At 43.0% G+C, this 23,485-nt stretch overlaps 1 protein-coding gene across 2 annotated transcripts in view; it reads left to right on the top strand.

Moving 5' to 3' along the window:
- The first annotated feature begins 3,214 nt into the window (after positions 1-3,214).
- The window catches only part of peds1a (plasmanylethanolamine desaturase 1a), a 123,050-nt gene continuing 102,779 nt past the window's right edge, over positions 3,215-23,485 (top strand). The window contains exon 1 of one of the 2 annotated variants that reach the window (XM_078544316.1): positions 3,215-4,147. In XM_078544316.1, coding sequence (XP_078400442.1) covers positions 3,979-4,147 — 169 coding nt within the window. In that variant the 5' untranslated portion in view covers positions 3,215-3,978. The remainder of the gene's footprint in view (positions 4,148-23,485) is intronic. The other variant, XM_078544318.1, reaches the window with a different exon arrangement.

The following is a 23,485-nucleotide window of genomic DNA, read 5'->3' on the forward strand; positions in this document are numbered from 1 at the left end:
TTTTGTCTCATACTCCAATTCTTCTCTCCTTATTAACCTTTTTGTTATTCTTTACTGTTATTTATATTCATTCCAATCTTCTGACCTGCCACCCGTCTTTCTGTAATTATATGCTTTTTCTTAAAGTTTGATGCCGTCTTTAACTTCTTTAGTGAACCACGGATGGTGGACCCTCCCCTTGGAATTTTTCTTTCTCATTGGAATGTATGTATTCTGTGTATTCTGAGATATCCCTTTAAATGTCTGCTACTGAACTTCTTTTGCCCTATCCCTCAACTTCATTTGCCAGTTCACTTTGGCTAGCTCTGCTTTCATGCCCTCATAATTACCCTTATTTAAGTTTAAAATACTAGTCTTGGACGTGCTCATTTCTCTCTCAAAATGTATGTAAAATTCAATCATATTATGATCGCTGCTACCTAGGGGTGCCTTCACTAGGAGGTTATCAATTTATCCTATCTTGTTGCTCAATACCAGGTCTAGTGTAGCCTGCTGTCTGCTTGGCTCCAGAACGTGGTGTTCTAAGAAACTATCCCGAAAACATTCAATGAACTCCTCATCTACGCTACCTTTGCCCATCTGATTTTTCCTGACTATATGTAGATTAAAATCCCCCATAATTATTTATGTACCTTTCTTGCAAGCTCCCATTATCTCTTCATTTATGCTCTGTCCAACTGTGTAGGTACAATTAGAAGGCCTGTACACCACTCCCACAAGTGACTTCCTACCTTTATCATTCCTCACCTCAACCCAAACCTCTTCTACATCCTGGTTTCCTGAACTCAGGTCATCCCTCTCTAATGTGCTAATGCCATCATTTATTACAGAGCTACTCCTCCACCTTTTCTTAACTTCCTGTCCTTCCTAAATGTCACGTACCCTTCAATATTCAGGCCCTAATCTGTGTCATCCTCTGGCCATGTCTCAGTAATGGCTATCAGATCATACTTATTTATTTCCATTTGCAGTGTCAATTCATCTGTTTTGTTTCTAATGCTATGTACATTTAGATACAGAGCCTTTAATTTTGTCCTTTGATTTTATTTGTGATACTCTTGATACAGCTTCTGCCTCAGTACCTGTTTGAAGGCTGCCAGATCTGACTTCAGGAAAGAGCTTCCTTTTCTTTGCATGGCCAATCCTTTCTGCTACTGCAGGATCATCACTGAGGGTAAAGCCAATCCCACACTCCAACCTTAGCCATTTCATCTGACTCTCTCATTCTGCTCCTTTTGCCCACTCCTTCAGCATCAGGTACAAGGATCTTAGGGACTTCCTTGTCTGAAAATTAAGACTGTTTGCCTCAACTCCTGTCTCCTCTTCCTCCCGCTATTGACTTCCTGGTACAGCCTTTTCTTCATCTTATTCCTGACTCTAAGACTCATAGATGATTACAGCACAGGAGGAGGCCATTCAGCCCATCGCGTCCATGCCAGTCAACAAAGATCTGACTATACTGATCTCATTTTCCAGCGCTTCGCCCAGAGCCCTGGAGGCTATGGAAATGCAAGTGGATATCTAAATACTTCTTAAGTGTTATGGGAGTTTCTGACTCAACTACCCTTTCAGGCAGTGAGTTCCAGACTCCTACCACCCTCCGGGTGAAAAAATTTCTCCTCAGCTCCCCGCCCCTTAGCCTTTTCTACCTCTTACCTTAAATCTATGCCCCCTGGCTATTGATCCCTCTACTAATGGAAAAATGCCTTCCTATCCACCCTATGTCCTTCGTAATCTTATACACCTCTATCAGGTTCCCTCTCAACCTTTGATGCGCCAAGGAAAATAACCCCAGCCTATCCAATCTTTCCTCTTAGCTCAGACCCTCCAGCCCAGGCAGCATGCTGGTAAATCTCCTCTGCACCCTCTCCAGTGCAATCACATCCTTCCAATAATGTGGTGACCAGAACTGCACACTGTACTCCAGTTGTCACCTAAGCAGCATTTTATACAGTTCCAGCATAACCTCCCTGCTCTTGTATTTTATGCTTCAGTTAATAAAGGCAAGTATCCCATATGCCTTCTTAACCACCTTATCTACCTGCCCTGCTACCTTCAGGGATCTGTGGATATGCACACCAAGGTCCCTCTGATCTTCAGTACTTTCCAGGGTAGGGTAATCCCTTGCATCATTAGCCCTCCCAAGTGCATTACCTCACACTTTTCCAGGTTGAATTCCATTTGCCACTTCACTGCCCACCTGACCAGTCCACTGATATCCTCCTGCAGTTTATGGCTATCATCCTCACTATTTACTACCCTACCAATTTTCATGTTATCTGTGAACTTAATCATATCCCCTACATTTAAGTCCAAATCATTTATGTACACCACAAACAGCAAGGGCCCCAGCACCGAGCCCTGTGGAACCCCACTGGAAACAGATTTCCAGTCACAGAAACATCCCTCTACCATCACCCTTTGCTTCCTGCCTCTCAGACAATTTTGGATCCAACATGCCACTTTGCCTTGGATCCCATGGGCTCTTACTTTCTTGACCAGTCTACCATGAGGGGCCTTATCAAAAGCCTTGTTAAAATTCCATGTAGACCACATCAAATGCATTACCCTCATCAATACTCCTGGTTACCTCCTCAAAAAAAAATCAATCAAATTTGTCAAACACGACCATCTCTTAACAAATCTATGCTGACTATCCCTGATTAATCCGTGTCTCTCCAAGTGCAGATATGTTCTGTCCCTCAGAATTCTCTCTAGTAACTTCCCCACCACCGAGATTAGATTGACTGGCCTGTAATTCCTGGTTTATCCTTTCCTCCCTTTTTTAATAATGGGAGGACACCATTATCATTCCCCAATCTTTCTTCTACCTCCTCCTTGCTCTCAGCGGCTTATCTATATGACACCTACCTGCCTCTCTCTCTCTCTTAACCTTGTTCCTTGCAAATCCTCCATATTCTCAACATTGCTTCAATGCTCACTAAATATCAATGATGGTCATTCTGCTCCAGTACCCCATAACCTCTGCCTCAATAGCAGATAGGTCAGCTCCCTAGAAATATTCAATTCCAGGTCTTATTTGACGTCAAAACTGTTTAGGCTATAGCAAACTGCAATTACGTGGGACAGATTAGCTAGAACTGTACTGAACAATCTCCCTGCACTACACAACGGGTGGTCAGGCTCCCTAAACACACCATCCTCCTGCAATGCCTCTCAGCCCGGCTGGGACTGCACTCACTTGCTACTCTTATCCACCCAGTCCGAGTGAGGGAATCACCTGCAGTAGCTTCTCTTCCCACACGCTTCCCAATTCCGGGGCAACTCCTGGGCAATTTAGGAGTGCAGCTGTCCACAATCCGAGTTGGGACCTAAGCAAATGAAGCATGAATTGCTCCCTTTTGCATTACAGCCTCCCTTCAGACACAGAGCAACAATCTATCAGCCTTTTTAAGTGCTTCCGCAGCAGGGCAAATTATACTTTGAAACCAAAACGAGCATTTATTTCTGGGTTGGGCATGGAGTGTCATAGAGATTGTAAAGACATGCAACCCTCCTGGAAACTTATGTGAACTGAACCTGTTTTATCCAATGGGAAAGACATTGACTGATTTATGATCTAGAACTTTTGGAGTTAAGAGGAAGCGGGTTCCCTAACTTTCTTGCTGCTGACAGTGGGAGCAGGAGTTCCACTCGGTTTAAAGTGGAGCAGACACTCCGCCCTTAGCCTGCACGCACGGGGCTGCACGTCTTTCCGTACCGGGAAGCTGGAGCTTTCCTCCGAGCCTGATCCTCAGCCTCTTCTCCCCCACCCACCCAACCCGGCCTCGCCGCCTTCGGAGGAATCGGCTCGGAGAGTGAGCGCTGGCGGACTGAATGCGGGCTCCGTGCCCCTGCTGATCGAGACAAACTCGCGGGTCGCTAAGCAGCCGAGCCCGCGGGGGCGGGAAGGTCGGAGCCGCTCTCGCGCCAGCCGCTCTCGCGCCACCCGCCCGCCACCTACCTTCCTCCCTCCGGATGGAGGAGACGGTCACTGCCCTGTCCAAGGCGGACATTCAGCGGCGGTCCATGGCGGAGGAGGACCCGAACGGCAACGAGCACGGAGCCGGGGCGAGGAGCAGCACCGTGCCGCGCTGGGGACCGCAACACGCCGGGGCCAGGGAGCTGGCACATCTCTACTCGCCAGGTAAGCAGGGCGGGGGTGTGGGTGGGGAACCGGGCCAGCCGGGTAAAGGTACCACTGAGGGAGTCGGGGTACATCCACCCAGCCTGGGCCACGGCCAAAGGAAGACAGCCCAGGAGCTGGCTGCATTCATCCAGCCAGGGGGAGAGACCAGGGAGTGGCCACATCACAACATCTCCAGATGAGCCTGGGTCCCACACATGGCATTATGTATAGCTGGGAAAGCCTGGGTAACTCGAGAACAGTGCAGCAGCACCATTACAACAGGTAGTCTCTGGAAGTTTACACAGGAGGAAGCCATTTGGCCCATCCGGTTTTGCTGTCCCCTGGATCAAACCAAAGCACTGTCCCCTTCTTCACTCTTATAGCCATCTACTTCCCTCTTGTTCAGAAGTTTAATTAGCTTTCTTTGAAAAGATGCAATGGTACATGTTTCAACGGCTTCTTACTGCCAAGGCATTCCAACCGAATACAGACAAGAGATGACTTTAGTATTCTGATCTCCATGACATTGTCAGGATGTTCCCTTTGGAACTGGGACTCCATGTGAAGTTGTTCCAACGTGCAGTCTGGATAATTCTACAACAACATGCATAATGGTGGTAGTGCTCTATTCTTTGAGTCAAAAGTTTGTGTGTTCAAGTCCCACTCCAGTGCACTGTAGAGGGAGTGCTGCAACGTCAAGGGCACCATCTTTGTGATATGTTAAACCGAAGTCCCATCTGCCTTCACTGATGGAACGTTCAAAGAGATCCCATGCCACTATCTTGAAGTGCAGGGGAATTCTCCCTGTTCTGCCCAATAATTATGCTTCAACCAACATCACAAAAACAGATTATCTCTGGTCACTATGTTATTTTTGAGAGCATGTGCAAGTTAGCTGTGCATTTCCTATATTATAAATGACTACACTTGAAAAAGATCTTTGGCTGTAAAGTGCTTTGAGAGGTCCTGATGCTGTGCAATGTACCATATAAATGTAAGTATTTCTTTAAAAAAAAATCTTGTTTATAATTTTGCTGATGGAAAGTGGATTCTTAAAATGCAATTCATTAGTGGGACAGTTTGGCATGTAACTTCTATGATTGCAACAGCTTGCAATTCTATAGCACCTTTACCATAATAAAACTTCCCAAGGTACTTCACAGACGCATCATAAAACAAAATATGGCACCAAGCCATATAAGATATTAGGGCAGATGGCCAAAAGCTTGGTCGAAGAGGTAGGATTTAAGGAATGTGTTAAAGGAGGAAAGGGAAGTAGAGAGCCAGAGAGACTTAGGAAGGAAATTCCAGACCCTTGGGGCCTGGGCAATTGAAGGCATGGCCACCAGTGGTGGACCGATTAATGTCGGGGATACTCAAAAGGTTGGAAATTGGAGGAGCACAGAGGTCTGAGAGGGTTGCAGGGCTGGAGGAGAGTACAGAGACAGGTAGCAGTTGGACTGTGGAGGAATTTCAAAACAAGGATGAGAATTTTAAAATAGAGGTTGTGTTTAACTGGGAGCCAGTGTAGGTCACTAAGCAGAGGGGTGATGGGTAAATGGGACTTGGTGCAAGTTAGAACACAAGCAGCAGAGTTATGGTGAGTAGAATATACAAGGCCAGCTAGGAGTGTATCAGAAGAGTCAAATCTGGAGGTATCAAAACATTAATGTGGATTTTAGCCGCAGAAGAGTTAAGGTGGGACATCGACAGGTGATGTTACTGAGGTGGAAAAAGGCAATCTTTGTGGCAGCATGGATATGTGGTTGAAAGCTTATCTTTGGATTAAATATGAGACCAAGGTTGTGAACAATCTGGTTCAGCCTCAGATAGTTGCCAGGGAGAGGGATGGAATCGGTCGTGAGGGAATGGAGTTTGTGGCAGGGACTGAAAATTATCTACTTGAAACCTTGTAAGTTGCATAGGAACAACGAATAAAAACAAATTACATCATAAGTTTATGAACATTGTGGATATTAAATAGTGAGTACGAAGAGGCAAAAATGGACTCATCCAATGATGATGAGCAAGGATACTGTACATAGGGTTTCAGGTAATCTAGAATGAGTTTGGAGCTTTACTCTGTATAGTTTGCTTTCCCTCAGTACAGTTGTGTGAAGTGAATTCACTCCATCAGTGTTATTGTAAGGGAATCCCTTTGGATTGCACTCCCTTCCTATCTTTGGTGTGAAAATGCATTAACACTGGTGGTGGGAAGTGGATGAATGACTTCTTATTGTTTCAGGATACTTCCACTTTACTGTAAAATGGAGAGCTTACCGATATAGGACTCTACAGAGGAGTCCTATAAACAATAAACATTATTATTTGGAAAACAAATAGTCTTAACAAATAACTAACTACTAGGGACACACCTCTGAGTAACATCGCATTTCCCTTTGACTTTGAACCTTTCAGTATTGTAGCTAAGCTATATATTTTTCTGAGTTCGACTTGTTCGGTCTCAATTTGTTATGTTGGAGGATCTCTGGCATATCAAGCATCTGAGGTTGACAGAATCTCTGCCACCATAAAAAAATTAGGCTCTGACTTTTGACTGTAATTTTAAATACAAAGAGCTGCAAATTTCATCTAATTTAAGAGCCTAACATTAAAACTGACAATTTTATTTAAATACATAGTCTAAATATAGAGCAAGACAAATACTACTTGTAATGATTAAATTAGGATTCTTCATCAGGCATGAGAATTGTTTTGCCTTTTAACTAAGATTAGATATCTGGTATTTTAAATATAGTTGAAGATGTCACTAATTACAGGGTTACATCCAATGTTGTCATTAAATTAATTCACTGCTCACTGTGGAAGTGAGACTGCAAAGATCACATTTAATTTCTGATCTGTGCTAAATTAGATGATCTCAGCTGGGGTGATAGTTGGGGCCAATAATTGGCCTCTGCACCTTTGGGCTAGGGAGAGGAAAATCTCCCATGGTTCTAGTTCCTGATTGCAAATCCAATGCATCTGCCAAGAAAAGCACACGTATGGATGTTGGACAAGAATAGGATTAGGCATGGTTATGATGCCTCACAAAGTGAAATAAATTACAGCACTCCCTCATATTCAGGTAATGCATATGAATGTTTGAAGAGACAAACAGACAGGAAAAGACTAGATAGTCCATTGAGCCTATTCCAAACAGTCATTATGCAACTAAACATCAAGGCCCACAGTAATGCTTCCAATCAGTAATTGCCTGGGAGAGGCAAAGGAACCAATTAAAAAAAACATAAGCCAATTCGGGGGTAAAATGTATTTGAGAAATTCGCCTGGAAGCCCTGAAGATGATCAAAACGAGTTCTGGGAGATCATGGAAATTGTGAGGTACATCACCCAACATCCCAACTACCTTTCATACACAGTGATATCAGCAAGCAACTGATCCAGCTCCCTGTTCAAGGCTTGCAGGGAACCCACACTTTACTGCATGAACTGGCAACTTGTTAAGACAGTTGCTGACCCTCTGCAAAAAGAAACTCCTGACATCTAACCTGGACTGTGCTTGCACACATGACCCCTCTCCCCTCTTTCTCCACCCACCCCCCAGCACTCTTTTACTTAAACCTTTTGAGTTCAAGTACTCTATTCACACTCTCTAAGCCTAGCCTGTTCATCATTTTCAATACTTGAATCAAATTACCTCAGTCTTTGCTATTCCAAAGTAAAAACACTCAACCCTCCTAAGCCTATAGGATCATTCCAGTGGCCTTACTTTGAACTTTTTCAAGGATCTCTCTAATCCTCCATGTGAGTGGCCCAAAATTGTAAACGGCATTCCAGATTAATCTTAACCAGGTCTGGAACAAGGACACCATGTTTCTTTTTTACTTTATACTAAATTGGCTATGCTATCTATCCTATTACTCTACTTACCTTCACAATAGTCTCTTGGCCCTAGTGGTGCACCTTTAGAGACCTGTATACTATAATGCTAAGTTCCAATTACGTTCAAAATACTGTACTCAAAATTCTGTGCCAAGCATGGTAAATGTGTTTGGCACTTGTCCTATCCACGTACAAGGAGCTGCATTACACTTGAAGAATGATTATCTTAAGTTGTACCAGAAATTACTGAGTTCCTGCTATACACCAACATTAATCAGCACTGTAAAGAGAGGAAAGTAAATTGAAGGAGCAAAAGAAAGATGAGTTCTGTGAAAACCAGAGTGTGATACTGTGTAAATTGGGAGATTTTCAGGTGCACAACAATTGAGTTTACTATGGGATAAACATACTTAAATGTGTTGATCAACTGCTGATAGCCCTTCCGATGGAACTGCCACACCTAGATACAATGAACACTCTGACACCCTAACATATTAATAACCTTTAGCTGGTATTTATTTGTAAGCTGATTAGGTAATTCAACTGGCATTGTATCAGTTTAATACATTATGCGAGGAATCAAACCTGATGTATTCAGGTTTGAATAAGTTAATAATTAAAATGAGTTTCATGTAAAATGCACTAATATGCTGTTTCCCAAGGCAGTGATTACTTTCATGCAGTTTTTAAAAGGCAGAATATTTTTAAAATTCACAATTTGCCACAACGAATGTGTGGTATGTGAGCCACTAATTGTAGTATCTGTTTGGATGTAAAGTAACTAACACCGAAATAACTTTACAACCAGTTAGTTTAATTCCAAAGATCGACAAAGAAGTAATATATTTTATATATAAAGAATAATTCACTATTTTATACCATACACAGTTCATTTAACTGTTTTATTCCAATAAACCAGCTATTTGATTAGAACTTGAATTTCAGTCTGATAAAACTATATTTTATCCTAATTTTTAAAATGAGGAGGATCACATGATGACACATGACTTACTGATTTTTTATTGTAGAAGCTGGTGTAGAGTAAGAGCTTCTGAGTACAATCATGGTGTCATGCCATTATTTATCCAGACATTGGGCAGAAAAGCTTTCCCTTGTAGGAGCCATGCAGTCAGCTTACAGGCGATGCTGAATTGAAAAAAAATCCCGATATTGTACATGACAGCCGACCTCAGGTAGCCTACTTGATTAAAATATTAAACTCTGAAGTTAGAGGAATACTTCTGACTGCCTAAATTGGAGAAAAATACCCACAATTTTGCTACCTTATAAACTGATTTGACGATCTTAATTCCTTGCTCTGTTGCTTTCAACTTGTTTTTAAATCCGCTGTGCTGTAGTTAGATTGAGTTTATTATAGATCCCACTCTTTGGTAGCCAGAGAAAAACTATTAACCAAGTGCTAGTTATAGGTTCTATGTTTTATTAAAACAGTGATTGATACTGGAATGGAGCTCAGCTAAACATTGAACAATTGCAACCTGAAAGCCATTTATTAATTACTTTAAACCACAGCCATCTTAAGCTTAGTGTGCTCTGGAGATGTAAGTTAGGTATATTGCACTTAAATTGTCATGTTCTACAAGGGTCTCTAATGATACGCCACCAGTTTACAATTGCCTCCAATGTTTAGGAAAAGCATTAGGATGGTACCTACTTAGAACAGAATTGATCAAGTGAGGCAGCCTAATTACATTAGACCAGCTGTGCATGTGATGGATTTCTTAAGCCTTTTTTAATGGTGATTGAAAAGCATATTGGGATGGTGCATTGTAATAAACTATTTGTTTTAAAATTGTCTTTATGAAGTTTTACACAATTGATGAGAGAAGTATTTATTTCTTTTGAATCAAGAACCTGGGATCCTGTGCTTTAGGTTTGTAGGAAGTTTTGGAATGCAAACCAACACTGGGCACACGTCGGGGGAGTTGGTGGCATAGTGGTATTGTCACTGGACTAGTATTCCAGAAGACCCAGGGTAATTCTCTGGGATTCGAATCCCACCATGGCAGATGGTGAAATTTGAATTCAATAAAAATCTGGAATTAAAAGTCTGATGATGACCATGGAACCATTGTCGATTGCCGTAAAAACCATGTCCAATAGGGAAGGCGATCTGTTACCCTTGCCTGGCCTACAGCATTGTGGTTGACTCTTAAATACCTTCTGAACAGGGCATTAAGGATGGGCAATAAATGCTGGCCTAGCCAGTGATGCCCACATCCCATGAACGAATAAAAAAAAAATAGTGTGGAAACTTATCCCCATAAAGAATAATTGAGGGTGGGAGCATTTCTGAGACCCACACTTGTTGATAACGTACCTGCCGGTGTAATCTTCTGGCCTCTGCATCTGCCATCCAGTTGAGGATGGTGGACAGGTTCCTGAAACTCAGGCCCAATCAGAGGGCCTGCAACCTTGGGAGGGCGGTACCTCTACTAACAGAGATGGCTGCTGCTGCTGCAGGATGGTGATCGTGACAGCAAGTCCATCTTGAGGACGGGGACGTATTTGCTGTTTTAACTTTAAATGTGGCAACAGCTGCCAGCCCACCCCCATGAAAGGGAAACCTCTCCACAGCCAGACCCGAGGTCACAGCTATAGTTTCCTGATCCCTGTGCCTATGGTTGGGGATGTGAGTGGGTGGGAGAGAGGGGCAGGCTGGGGTAATTGGAAGAGGCCTTGGAAGCTGCATCTGGCACCTGCCAGGCTTTGACGTCTGCCAACGGGAAGATCCCGGCGGCATCCCCAGTGTGCCCACTACTGGGCACTTAATAATGTAAATTGGCTACCCACTGCTGCTGGGTAGTTAGCCTTTGATGACCTGCCTCCAGCAATTTCGCCCGGAGGCTGGTCCACCATCATCAAATTATGCCGTCGTTTTCAAATTTTCCCCCAGTATTGTCCTCAAGCCCATCTCCGTGGCGCTGGGAAGATTCCAGCTTTAGTATATTTAGGCTGCAGAGGAAGATTAAGTGGAATGCAATCTGCCAGAAAAAATGGCAACTATTCTGGTTAATTGATCAAGGCTATGTTGCTTAGTGTCTTTTTTTTTTGGAAATGCTACTTAGAATCTAGCACCATGCATTATATTTCTGTCTGTCTCGTGAGAATATTTAAAAATATAGCTGGCAACATAAAAAGCACCCCAAAGCCTTTTATAAACATACAAATTGTAAAAGGTTAGCACTATCAGTAAAGGCGGTGGTAGTGTAGAGAAATTGGATAGGATAAAAAGTGATAAAGGGAAGTTACTGGAAAGGTTAGCAGTGTTCAAAATAGAAATAACACCTGTTCCAGATGGAACACATCCCAGCTTGCTTAGGGAAGTAAGGGTGGAAATAATAGCAGCTCTGGCCATAAATCTTCCAATCCTTGAACATATATGAACATGCATTCGAACACACAAATTAGAAGTAGGAGCAGGCCACTAGCCCCTATGAGCCTGCTTCTCCTTGAATGTGAGAGTGGTGTCTGAAGACTAGAGGATTGTAAATGTTATAATCCTGTTTTAAAAAGGGGAGAGGGATAAACCCAGCTACTACAGGCCAGTCAGCCTAATGTAGATCTGAAGAAGCTCTGAAGAAGGGCCATATGGACTCGAAACGTAAACTCTGTTTCTCTCTCCACAGATGCCACCAGACCTGTTGAGTTTTTCCAGCCTTTTCTGTTTTTATTTCAGATTTCCAGCATATGCAATATTTTGCTTTTAGCCTAACATAGATGATGGGGAAACATTTAGATACAATAGTCCGAGGAAAAAAATGAATGATCAATTGGAAAATATGCATTGAGCAATGATAGCCAGTAGGGACTTGTTAAAGGCAAATCATGTTTGATTAACTTGATTGAGTTTTTCAACAAAGCTAGTGCAGTTGCTGTACGTGGACTGCGATAGTAACATCATGTATAAAGGTTACTGGGAAATGGACATTTTTAAAAGAAAATAAATCAGCAACATGGAGTTGACACTGTACCTTCATAAAACGGATAGCGGAAAGTCAAGTTACTCCTTTCGTGGTTTCTAGACAGACCAAGATAGATGTGATAATCTACCCCTGGGAAATTACTTAAAATGCAACTTGCTTTCCCAGGTGCTATTTTACCACACCTCACAATTTCAATGCAAGAGTTTTAATGAAGGTTGCTAGACCTGTTGGCCCCATGAAAATAGGATTTCAAATAGTCATTCAGTGAGATGATCATGGCTGGGTTGTTGATAGGATATCAAACATTTCCCCATTGTGTGTCAGTTACATTGGCTTCAACCCATTGTGTGAAAAATTGAATATATCAATACTGCCATCACATGACTGAAACTGACTGGAGAAGGTGCTGATTCCTTATTAATACATAATGGAGCCCAGCAAGGCAGTTTGGGAACAGCACCTCAGAGTGAGGGATCACCCAGCAAAAAGAGAGAGCCTTGCCTTAAATAGACAGTCATCTCAGGCAGTGAAAAGGGGCTAATTTGTTTTACCTTCCAAGATAATATTTCTTCACTACAGGAGCTTAGCCACAATTTTGTCTGAAACAGCCAGAAATTTCCAACCTCCATTTGCCTTCATGGAGCCAAGAGAGAATTCTTTAAGTCTGCAACATTTTCAACCATCATCACAAGGACTGTAAACATGTGACCTGTTTCTTGTTACACGGTTAACACTCTAATTTCATGTTACATCGCCATAAATCATCTTTTCTTTGTCTGTCGTGTGTGTGTGTGTGTGTGTCTGCACATTTGATGAGTAGGGGTTTGTTGTTTGTTTCCAGTATTGTGAAAATAAACAATTATCCTTTCTTTTGACTTAAACTTGCAAGAAAGTCTGTTCATGTCTGTTTTTTAAAGCCACAGCACTCAAAGGGTTAAAACACTCCTTTTCAAAAATACACCTGGTTGCGGTCAGCCAAGAGGTGCGAAAAGGGGGAAAATTATCCCATACCCTTCCCTGTCTGTTACAGATTGGGGGCTTGTGTCTGGAATCGGAAACATTAGACAACGATTAAGTTGGAAGCAGGAAGTGAAAATTGGTTTCTGGAACTAAACAAAAGAGGAAAAATCGACCAGCAGTATTTCTCTTAGTTTCACTGTGCTAAATATTTAAGATGGCTACATTCAATGCTAAATCCTTTGCAGAACAGGATGAGGTAACTTGGACTGCATTAAAACATTAAATATCGAGGACCTAAGAGCTGTAGTCAAGCATTTAGACATAAATGTCAGACCCAAAGCAGGAAAGGTTGAAATTGTCCAAATTCTAGCTAATCATTTTGACATTGAGTCAGAGACCGAGGAAGCAAACTCAAAACCATAAACTGACAAAGTAGCATTAACTAGAATCCAAATGGATAAGGAAATTGCCACCTAGAAAATGGCATTAGAGTTCCAAAGAGAAGAAAGAGATCGAGAAAGGGAAATATAAAAAGGGCAGAGAGGAGAAAGGGAATGAGAATGGGAGCGAGAAATGCAGCGAGAAAGAGTAATTCAGCAGTTGGAATTGGCAAAGGAAAAACTGAAATTGAATAATGTGGGTGTCACTAGAAATTTTGCTTCTGGTTCTGGCTCAGAGCCAAGTTTTGATTTTCAGAAACACTTGCGCCAAATTTAATGACGAGGAGGTCGAATCCCACTTCATTTCATTTGAGAAAATTACTGAGATTAAAATGGCCAAAAGAGTCTTGGACCCTACTCTTGCAGGGTGAATTAGTTGGAAAGGCTCTCAAAGCTTATTCCATCTTATCAGAAGAAAGCTCTCTGGACTATGAACAGATGGAAATTGCCATTTTAACGGTAGACGAGTTAGTACTGGAGGCATACTGCCAGAAAATCAGAAACTCCTGGAAAAAGCCTGCCTGGACCTACTTTGAATTTGAAAGAGAGGAACATATGGCTTTTGATCACAGGCTAAGATCTCTAAAATTAGACCCCTCTTTGGACCCTCTTATGAGAAATTATGGGAAGTAATTCTATTAGAAGAATTTAAAAACAATTTCCCAGTTAACATAAGATCTCATATTGAGGAACAATGAGTTACAAGAGTGAGAGATACTGCTATCATGGCAGGTGATTATGAGCTTACGCACAAACCCTTTAATCAACTAATAACCTGCAGAGGTCCGGGAAGTACAGGAAGTGGGAGAACAGTGGGAAATAGGGTAGTAGTGAAGGGGCAGAGGTGAAGGAGAAATAAGCTCAAAAGAGAAGGAGCAGGGGTAGAAAGGACAGACTGCACTCTGACTTGGGGGGACTTGCCCAACTTGCTGCTCTATGGCAAGCCCGGACATGCGAAAACAGACTGGCAGCGCAAGGGTAAACCTGTGGGGGGGACTCGGTGGTTAGACCAATGATTGAGGCCACGAAAGTTGTGAGTTTATGTTCAAATGTAACAACCACAAACCCAAATTTTTGTCAAAGTTTTTTTGTTTAAAGGGACAATGACCCTCTAGCTTTTCTAAGAAACCAGTTAAAGAATTAAGTATTCTCAGAGATACTAGTTGCTTACGAACAAAAACAGGAAATGCTGGAAAAACTCAACATGTCTAGCAGCATCTGTGGAGAAAGAAACAGAGTTAATGTTTCGAGTCCATATGACCCTTCTTCAGAGCTGAAGAGAAGTGGAAATGTGATGAAATTTATATTGTTTAAGGGGGTGGGGCAGGTGGAGCTGGATAGGAGGCCAGCGATAGGTGGGGACAAAGGAGGGATTGACAAAGATGTCATGAACTAAAGGACAAAGGGAGTGGGAGTGTTAGTAGTAGTGGTTAGAGCTTAAACAAAAAGGTGTTGATAGTGGTATAAAGGAATGTGGTAATGCACCCCTAGTTCTGCTGTTATGTGAAAGAACAACATTGAACAAGTAGCAAGGCCCTGTATGGGATGGGGTGGTGGTTGGGGGTGGTGGGGAAGGATAGAAAATGGGATAGAAGGTGGAATAAAAAAGGGGATAAAACCATGGATAAATTAATAAAACTAAGAATGAGTTGATGAAAAATGAAAATGAATATAAAAAGAAGTGAGTGAGGATGGAGGAGAGAGTTCATGGTCTGAAGTTGTTGAACTCAATGTTAAGTCCGGAAGGCTGTAAAGTGCCTCATCGGAAGATGAGGTGCTGTTCCTCCAGTTTGTGTTGGGCTTCACTGGAACATTGCAGCAAGCCAAGGATGGGCATGAGTGCAGGATGGTGTGTTGAACTGGCAAGCAATCGGAAGGTCTGGGTCATGCTTGCGGACAGACCGGAGGTGTTCCGCAAAGCGGTCACCCAGTCTGCGTTTGGTCTCCCCAATTTAGAGGAGACCGCATTGGAAGGAGTGAATGCAGTAGACCAAATTGAGGGAAGTGCAAGTGAAGCACTGCTTCACCTGAAAGGAGTGTTGGGCCCTTGGATGGTGAGGAGGTAAAGGGGCAGGTATTGCATCTTTTGCGATTGCATGGGAAGGTGCTGTGGGAATGGAATGAAGTGTTGTGGGGTGATGGAGGAGTGGACCAGGGTGTCCTGGAGGGAACGATCCCTATGGAATGCCGAGGGGGGAGGGGGTAGGTGGTGAGGGCAAGATGTTTGGTGGTGGCATCACGCTGAAGTTGGTGGAAATGGCAGAGGATGATCCTTTGAATGTGGAGGCTGGTGGAGTGAAAACTGAGGACAAGTGGGACCCTATCATGGTTCTGGGAGGGAGGGGAAGGCATGAGGGCAGAGGTGTGGGAGTTGGGTTGGACACGGCTGAGGGCCCTGTCAACCACAGTGGGGGGAATCCTCGGTTAAGGAAGAAGGAAGACATGTCAGAAGTGTCATTTTGGAAAATGGCATCATCGGAACAGATGCGACGAGGCAAAGGAACTGAGAGATGGGATGGAGCCCTTACTGGAAGCGGGGTGTGAGGAGCTGTAGTCGAGGTAGCTGTGGGAGTCGGTAGGCTTGTAATGAATATTGGTGGACAATCTATCACCAGAAATGGAGACACAGAGGTCAAGAAAGGGAAGTGTCGGAGATGGACCATGTGAAGGTGATAGAAGTGTGGAAATCCCAGCCTTTGCCATGTATTCACCATACCCTCTGACCTTCCCCTCTCTGATGCTGAACGTTCTGTAATCAGCGAAGGACTGAGTTTCACACCCTTGCACCCTCATCTTAATGAATTTCAGGCTCTGCACAATGCTGAACTCTTCTTCTGCCCCTTTGTCTCCATGCTCACTTCTTTGACTCCGTTACACGGATCTTTCACCCACCTCCAGTATTCTCCCTCCACCTGGACCCCTTCCTCTGGCCTCTTACCTGCTCTTGATCTTTTCATTGAGAACTGTTCGGCGTGACATCGGCCGGCTCAATTTCCCTGCCCCTCTCTCCCACTCTAACCTGTCTCCTCCTGAACTCGCCGCACTCCATTCCCTTAGGTCCAACCCTGACTTTATCAAACCTGCCGACAAGGGTGGTGCTGTTGTTGCCTGGTGTACTGACCTCTACCTCGCAGAGGCTGAGCGCCTACCCTCAGACACTTATTTCTACCTCCCCCTGGACCATGACCCCACCACCGAACATCAAGCCGTTGTTTCCAGGACTGTCACTGACCTCGTCTCCTCTGGAGATGTTCCCTCCACAGCTCCCAGCCCTGGACAGGCTGCTTCTACCTCCTTCCCAAAACCCACAAACAAGACTGTCCCAGTAGACTGATCATGTCAGTCTGTTCCTGCCCCACGGAACTCATTTCTTCCTATCTTGACTCTGTTCTCTCTCCCCTTTTCTAGTGTCTTTACACCGACATCTGCGATTCCTCTGATGCCTTACGTCATATCAACAATTTCCTGGCCCTAACCACCACTTCTTCACCATGGACATTCAATCCCTTTACACCTCCATCCCCCACCAGAATGGTCTGAGGGCTCTCCGCTTCTTCCTTGAACAGAGGCCTGAACAATCCCCATCCACCACCACTCTCCTCCATCTGGCTGAACTTGTTCTCTCATTGAACAATTTCTCCTTAAACTTGTCCCTCTTCCTCCAAATAAAAGGTGTGGTTATGGGTGCCTGCATGGGTCCCAGTTATGCCTGTCTCTTTGTGGGGTTTGTGGAATATTCCTTGTTCCAATACTACTCAGGCCCCCTCCTACAACTCTCTTTTTCGATACATCGATGACTGTTTCAGTGCCGCTTTATGCTCTGGTCTGGACCTGGAAAAATTTATCAATTTTGCTTCCAATTTCCACCCCTCTATCACCTTCACATGGTCCACCTCCGAAATTTCCCTTCCCTCCCTTGATCTCTGTCTCCGTTTCTAGTGATAGACTGTCCCACAATGTTCATTACAAGTCCACCGACTCCCACAGCTACCTTGATTACAGACCAGCAAAGGAGTCTTGGACCAGCACCTCAGAGGGAAAGATCACCCAGCAAAAGGAAAGAACCTTGCCTTGAATAGGTAGTCATCTCAGGCAGTGAAAAGGGGCTAATTTGTTTTACCTATCAAGATTACATTTCTTCACTACAAGAGCTTAGCCACAATTTCATCTGAAACAGCCAGAAATTTCCATCCTCCTGTTGTCTTCAGGGAGCCAAGAGCAAATCCTTCAGGCCTACAATGTTTTCAACCATCATCTTAAGGACTGTAAACAAGTGACCTGTTTCTTGTTACTCTTAGTATTCTAAGTGCATGTTTGAAGTCATCTTTTTATATATATGTGTGTGTGTTTACATTTCAGATGTTGTGAAAATAAACATTTATCCCTTCTTTTCATTTAAACTTACAAGGAAGCCTGTATCTGTTCTTCAGTCACAACACTCAAAAGGTTTAAAACACTCCTTTTCAAAAATACATCTTGTTGGGATTAGCCAAGAGGTGAGTAAAGGGGGTTAATTACCCGACACCCCTCCCTATCCATAACAGGACTTTCAAAAGATGCTTGATAAAACACCACATAATAGGCTTGTTAGCAAAATTGAACCCCATAGGATTACTGGGTAGTGGCAGCATGGATACAAACTTGACTCAGAGAGGAAACGGAGAACAATGGGAAACACTTTTTCAGAATGGAGGGAAGCATTTGTGGTGTTCTTCAGGGGTTGGTAATAGACCACTGCTCTTTTTGATCTGTTAATGGCCGGGACTTGGGTATATGGGACATAATTTTAAAGCTTGCAGAATTGTGTGAAACTCAGAAATGTGGTAAACAGTGAGGAGGATACGAACAGACATGAGGACATGGGCCAATGAAATGGGCGTACACGTGGCAGATGCAATTTAATGCAGAAAATTGTGAAATGATGAATTTTGCTGGAAATAATGAGAAAAGAAAGAATATAGTGTCTTTCACAGACTTGTGACTTCCTGAAGTGCTTTACAGCCAAATAGGTACTTTTAAAATGTAGTTGTGGAATCTGAAGGGTGGAATCTATTGTCCTTCTTAGAATATAGGAGGGCATCAGCTGTGACAACTTCTTATGAAAATTAGCTGGACAGCTATTTGTAGATCTCTTCCTATCAGCTCCTCCAAGATGTTGTTCAGAGTCTAATTTACCCTTATCTAGTTGAGAAGCTTGTGGTAATTTGATGTATTCTGAATAAGACGTTGAAGCCTCTGTGTAAAACAATGGATTTTTCAAAATAACTTGAGGTTAAACAATTTCTGCCCTCCTTAGCAGAAAGCACACAATAACTAGCGTATTGTGTTGTTTGTAGTTGCAACACATAACTTGCTGACTTATTTTGCATTGAGTGTACCTTTAGCCTTCAGAGTGAACTCAAAGCAATGAAATTTTTGGGAGTCATGATACTTTGGCCTGGATTTTCACTCCCTGGTCGGGAACGCAGAGTTGGGACATTTCCTACTTCTACAAACCCAACTGGGAGAAAGTGGCCCTTTTAAAATGTAGTCACTGTTGAAAAGACTGTAGTCAAGTTGTGCACTGCAAGCTTCCACAAGCAGCAATGTGATAGTGGTCAGGTGGTAATGTTTTTAGTGATTTTGTTTGAGGGATAATTATTGGCCAGGACAATGGTGATAGCTCCCCTACTCTTCTTCGAAATAGTGCCATGGAATCTTTTAAGTCCTCCTGAGAGTGCAGATGCGGCTTCGGTTTAATATCCCAATCTCCAACAGTGCAGTACTCCCTCAGTACTTACTATTCTTGAACTTGAACCAGGGAATGGAATTGAACTTGACACCCATCAGATACGACAATAACAAATGTCCTGCTATCCTAAATATAATGCAGTTATCTTCATTTCAGTATTGAACTCACAACCTTTTGACTCGGGGGTAAGTACTACAAACTGAGCTATGGTGACACAATATAAACTAAATTAAACTATTTTTAAGGTGTGCAAGAACAGAGACCTGGGGGTGCATGTCCACAATTCTTTTAAGGTTGTAGATCAAGTTGAGAAGACAGTTTTTAAAAAAAAAAACAGGATCCTTGACTTTATATACAGGCAGAGTACAAAAGCGACAAAGTTTTGCTAAAACATTATAAGTCACTGGTTAGGCCCCAGTTGGAGTATGATGTCCAATTCTGAAGAACGCACTTTAGATTGTGACTTATCTGCAAAGCTTTTAATTTTGCTGATAATGTTATTGTGAAGTGCAGATGTGAAGCTGGCCCTTTGCTTTATAGGCACTCAATAAAAAAAGTAAAACAGTCATGCACATTCTATTTCCTTAACTGAAAGATCCTTCTATCTCATCCACATTTTTAGGAAGGTAAATTTGTAACCTGATGAGTCATATTTCAGAACTGTCCAGAATACATTGGGCAAGATGTAAAGTCAAGAATGTTGCATACGCCCAAAAATCAAATATTTAGTTTTGACCTCATTCTTGTGGCATTTAGTTAATCACAGAGTAAAATTTCCTCAGTCCCTCTGCTGAATTGGAATCACTCCCGGTAAAATTGCTCTTGTAAAAATTGAAGATATTGAGTATAATACTGCTGTAATAGAGTACACGGCATCATTAAACCTTTAAAGACTACATTTAGGTGGGCCATTCAAACCTCTCAAATATCTTTACAGTGCCTAGTGGTAATGTTTAATTGCCACTAGATGTAGGCTGGTGAATCTTCTCGGGGTGGTGCAATAACTTGCAGTTATATATCACCTTTGCGGTAGGAAAACATCTCGAGGTTCGACACAGGACTCGTAGGTGTGTGGGGGTTGGGGGAAATAAAGGAGGAGTGATTAGAAAAGTTGGGTTTTAAGGGTCTTAAAGGAGACGGGATCGGTAGCAAGACAGAGGGGTTGAAGGAAACAATTCGAGAGTGTGGGACCTCAATGACTAATAGGAACTTTACTCTGAATTTAACTGTGCTTTTTCTGACTTGAAAATATTTGACAAAAATTTTCCGTTCCTCAGTATTATCACCCTTCACCTTTTGGGTGAAAAACTTAGTTTATAATCATTTAAAAAAATAAATCATTTGGTAGGAGTAGGAGTGCTTGGCGAAGAACTAGTTGTGGAATCTGAAGGGTGGAATCTATTGTCCCTCTTAGAATATAGGAGGGCACCAGCTGTGACAACTTCTTATGAAAATTAGCTGGACAGCTATTTGTAGATCTCTTCCTATCAGCTCCTCCGAAGATGTTGTTCAGAGTCTAATTTACCCTTATCTAGTTGAGAAGCTTGTGGTAATTTGATGTATTCTGAATAAGACGTTGAAGCCTCTGTGTAAAACAATGGATTTTTCAAAATAACTTGAGGTTAAACAATTTCTGCCCTCCTTAGCAGAAAGCACACAATAACTAGAGTATTGTGTTGTTTGTAGTTGCAACACATAACTTGCTGACTTATTTTGCATTGAGTGTACCTTTAGCCTTCAGAGTGAACTCAAAGCAATGAAATTTTTGGGAGTCATGATACTTTGGCCTGGATTTTCACTCCCTGGTCGGGAACGTAGAGTCGGGACATTTCCTACTTCTACAAACCCAACCTGGGAGAAAGTGGCCCGGAAGGTTGGATTTTCGTTTCGGGGTGGTGGGGTTTCCTGAAAGTTGGGCCGTGCAACTCCAGAACTAGTGTGGAAGATGCCAGGTAAAGAGGTGGGCTGGGCGCAAGGCCTTCCTCCATGTACTAGTGCTGTATCAAATTTAAAAAGAAACAGGAAAACATAAAACAGCCGTCCAGCCCTCTCCCTTCAACACTGCCCATGCCCCATCCATGCCACCTCATGCCCGCATCTATGTCCCTCTGCTGACCACCCTTGGCCCTTTATAGCCCCTATGGCAACTCAGTACCAATTCATGCAAACCCAGTCCCTGCCCAACCCAACATCCTTTTCCCTTACACCTACCATGTCAACTCATCCAGTAACCACCACGGGCAGACTTCAGGACCCATGCTGATATTAAATAAAATAAAGTTCCAAATGTTTATTCCAGACTGTATTTAAAAAAGAACATGTGTTAATAAAAACCCACTTACTACATTTACATTCCTTCAGTTACATCATAGTAAGCATTTCATTCAATTGCATAATCCCTTATACAAACAAGCATTGGAATTCATAGTCCCACTTCAAAGAATTCAAACCATTTGGAGCTGTCAATCAATCTGAAATGGCAGGCACCCAATTGGAATGATGGAAAGTTGTGAAATCAGTCAGGCAGCACTGATCCAGTGATGGTAGGCCAAAGGCTTATGTCAACAGACAGAGTGACATTACAAGCAGTCTTTTTTTTTTAGCACTCTAGACAGTTTTTTCAAAAAGTTTAAGGGCGGAGTTAAAATGCCTTGACAGCTTGATAGCTCCCTTTGACAGTTCATCTTGACACTTGTTTTTGACAGTTCCAATGAGTTTATACACTTTTTTTACACAATTCATGCCTACCTTTAGCAATCCTAAAGGGCACCTAACCTCTCCCAAAGGTGTCTCAGGACCATACCCAAAGTGATACCTTACCTCCCCAAAAGGGCTATCCAAACAAATCCACAAAGTTCAAAGATAAAAACAAAAAGCTAAAAGCTACTGCGGATGCTGGAAATCCAAAACAAAAACAGAATTACCTGGAAAAACTCAGCAGGTCTGGCAGCATCGGCGGAGAAGAAATCAGTTAACGTTTCGAGCCTTCATGGCCCTTCGGCAGAACTGAAGCCAAAGTTTGGCTTCAGTTCTGCCGAAGGGCCATGAAGGCTCGAAACGTTAACTGATTTCTTCTCCGCCGATGCTGCCAGACCTGCTGAGTTTTTCCAGGTAATTCTGTTTTTGTTTTCCACAAAGTTCAAACCTGCTTGTACCAGGTTTAATCTGCACACGGCAGGTTTCAGACACCTCTCACACCAAAATGACACCCAAGTGGAGGCAGCTGTTGATTTCTATGGGCTGCAGCTTCCGCGAAATGAGCATGTGTGAATCCCGACCCAGGCCCATTCTTGCCCTTGTGAAAATGGTAGGTGCCATGTTCGGACATGGGACTCCCGGTTTCAAGCCTCTTCAGCCATTTGCAATGATGGAGTGGCTCTCTGCTGTTGCGAAATTTCAGATCTTTCTGTCAATACTGGCCACATTTTAAGGGCTAAGTGACTGCTCTGTTGTAATCACTTTCCATAATAATTTGAGCAGGTTAGTGTAGTAGATGGTCTGACTTCAGCCACTGAATGATTTCAGTTTTATATGGTGTGAGTAGCATTACTTAGACTATTTTGTGACCTCATAATCCACCAGGGCCTGGATTTTGCAGTCGTGGCGAATGAACAGTGTTCACTTGCTCACATACATTCTTAGGGCTTCTACATGACAGTTTGCAGTAATTGGAGAGTCAAAACAGCATGGTGCCCCAGTGGGGGTTCCGGGACCTTTTGTGAATAGGGCAGTGGTGTGTCTCCTAAATCAATCGGATTGAAGAATCCTAACTGAGACATGTGGGCTATAATATTCTTCTCTATCGTTGCTGGTGCAGTGGAAGCCCAAAATTGCAAAGATGTCAGCTGAATTGCTTCTGACCGCTTCCAGTGTGGCCCATGTGGCACATCCTGATCGTATCGGTGCCAGCGGGAGTGTACTGTGCGTGTGCCGGAAACATGGAGGTTGAACAAGCAGCCTCTAATGTTGATTTTAGTGTACAAACTGCCATTTTGGCTTTCAGAGGTCCTGTTACTGCCCTCTTGTAACCACTCCCAGCTGAATATGTTCAGCTGCACAAGGGACCACTTCCTCCCACTCCTAACTCTTGCTGTTTATTGGGACTTCCAGGTGTAATGCTTTTGACTTTCTTTTGCTGCTGTTGAGTGTTATTGGAGAAGTTCAAAAAAACCTTTTGGATTCACAAGGTCTGGACACGGATGAGCAGGTCAGAGGAATTAGGAGGCTTATTAGGAGAGAGCTTGCTTTTAGCAAGGAGGAACTCTATTTGCAGCTCCTCTTGGACTACAGTTAACTTGGAGCTGGAACAAGGGCAGCAGAGAGGGAGAAGGTGGACACTTAATAGAAGGCCCTACCCACCAAGAGTTTTCAGAGAGCTGCTCTTTTACCCCCATCTCAGCCAGGAGCAGTGTGTGACACCTGCGTTTCACCA

The sequence above is a fragment of the Cetorhinus maximus genome, chromosome 6 (assembly GCF_964194155.1).
Source record: "Cetorhinus maximus chromosome 6, sCetMax3.hap1.1, whole genome shotgun sequence".
Taxonomy (NCBI): domain Eukaryota; kingdom Metazoa; phylum Chordata; class Chondrichthyes; order Lamniformes; family Cetorhinidae; genus Cetorhinus; species Cetorhinus maximus.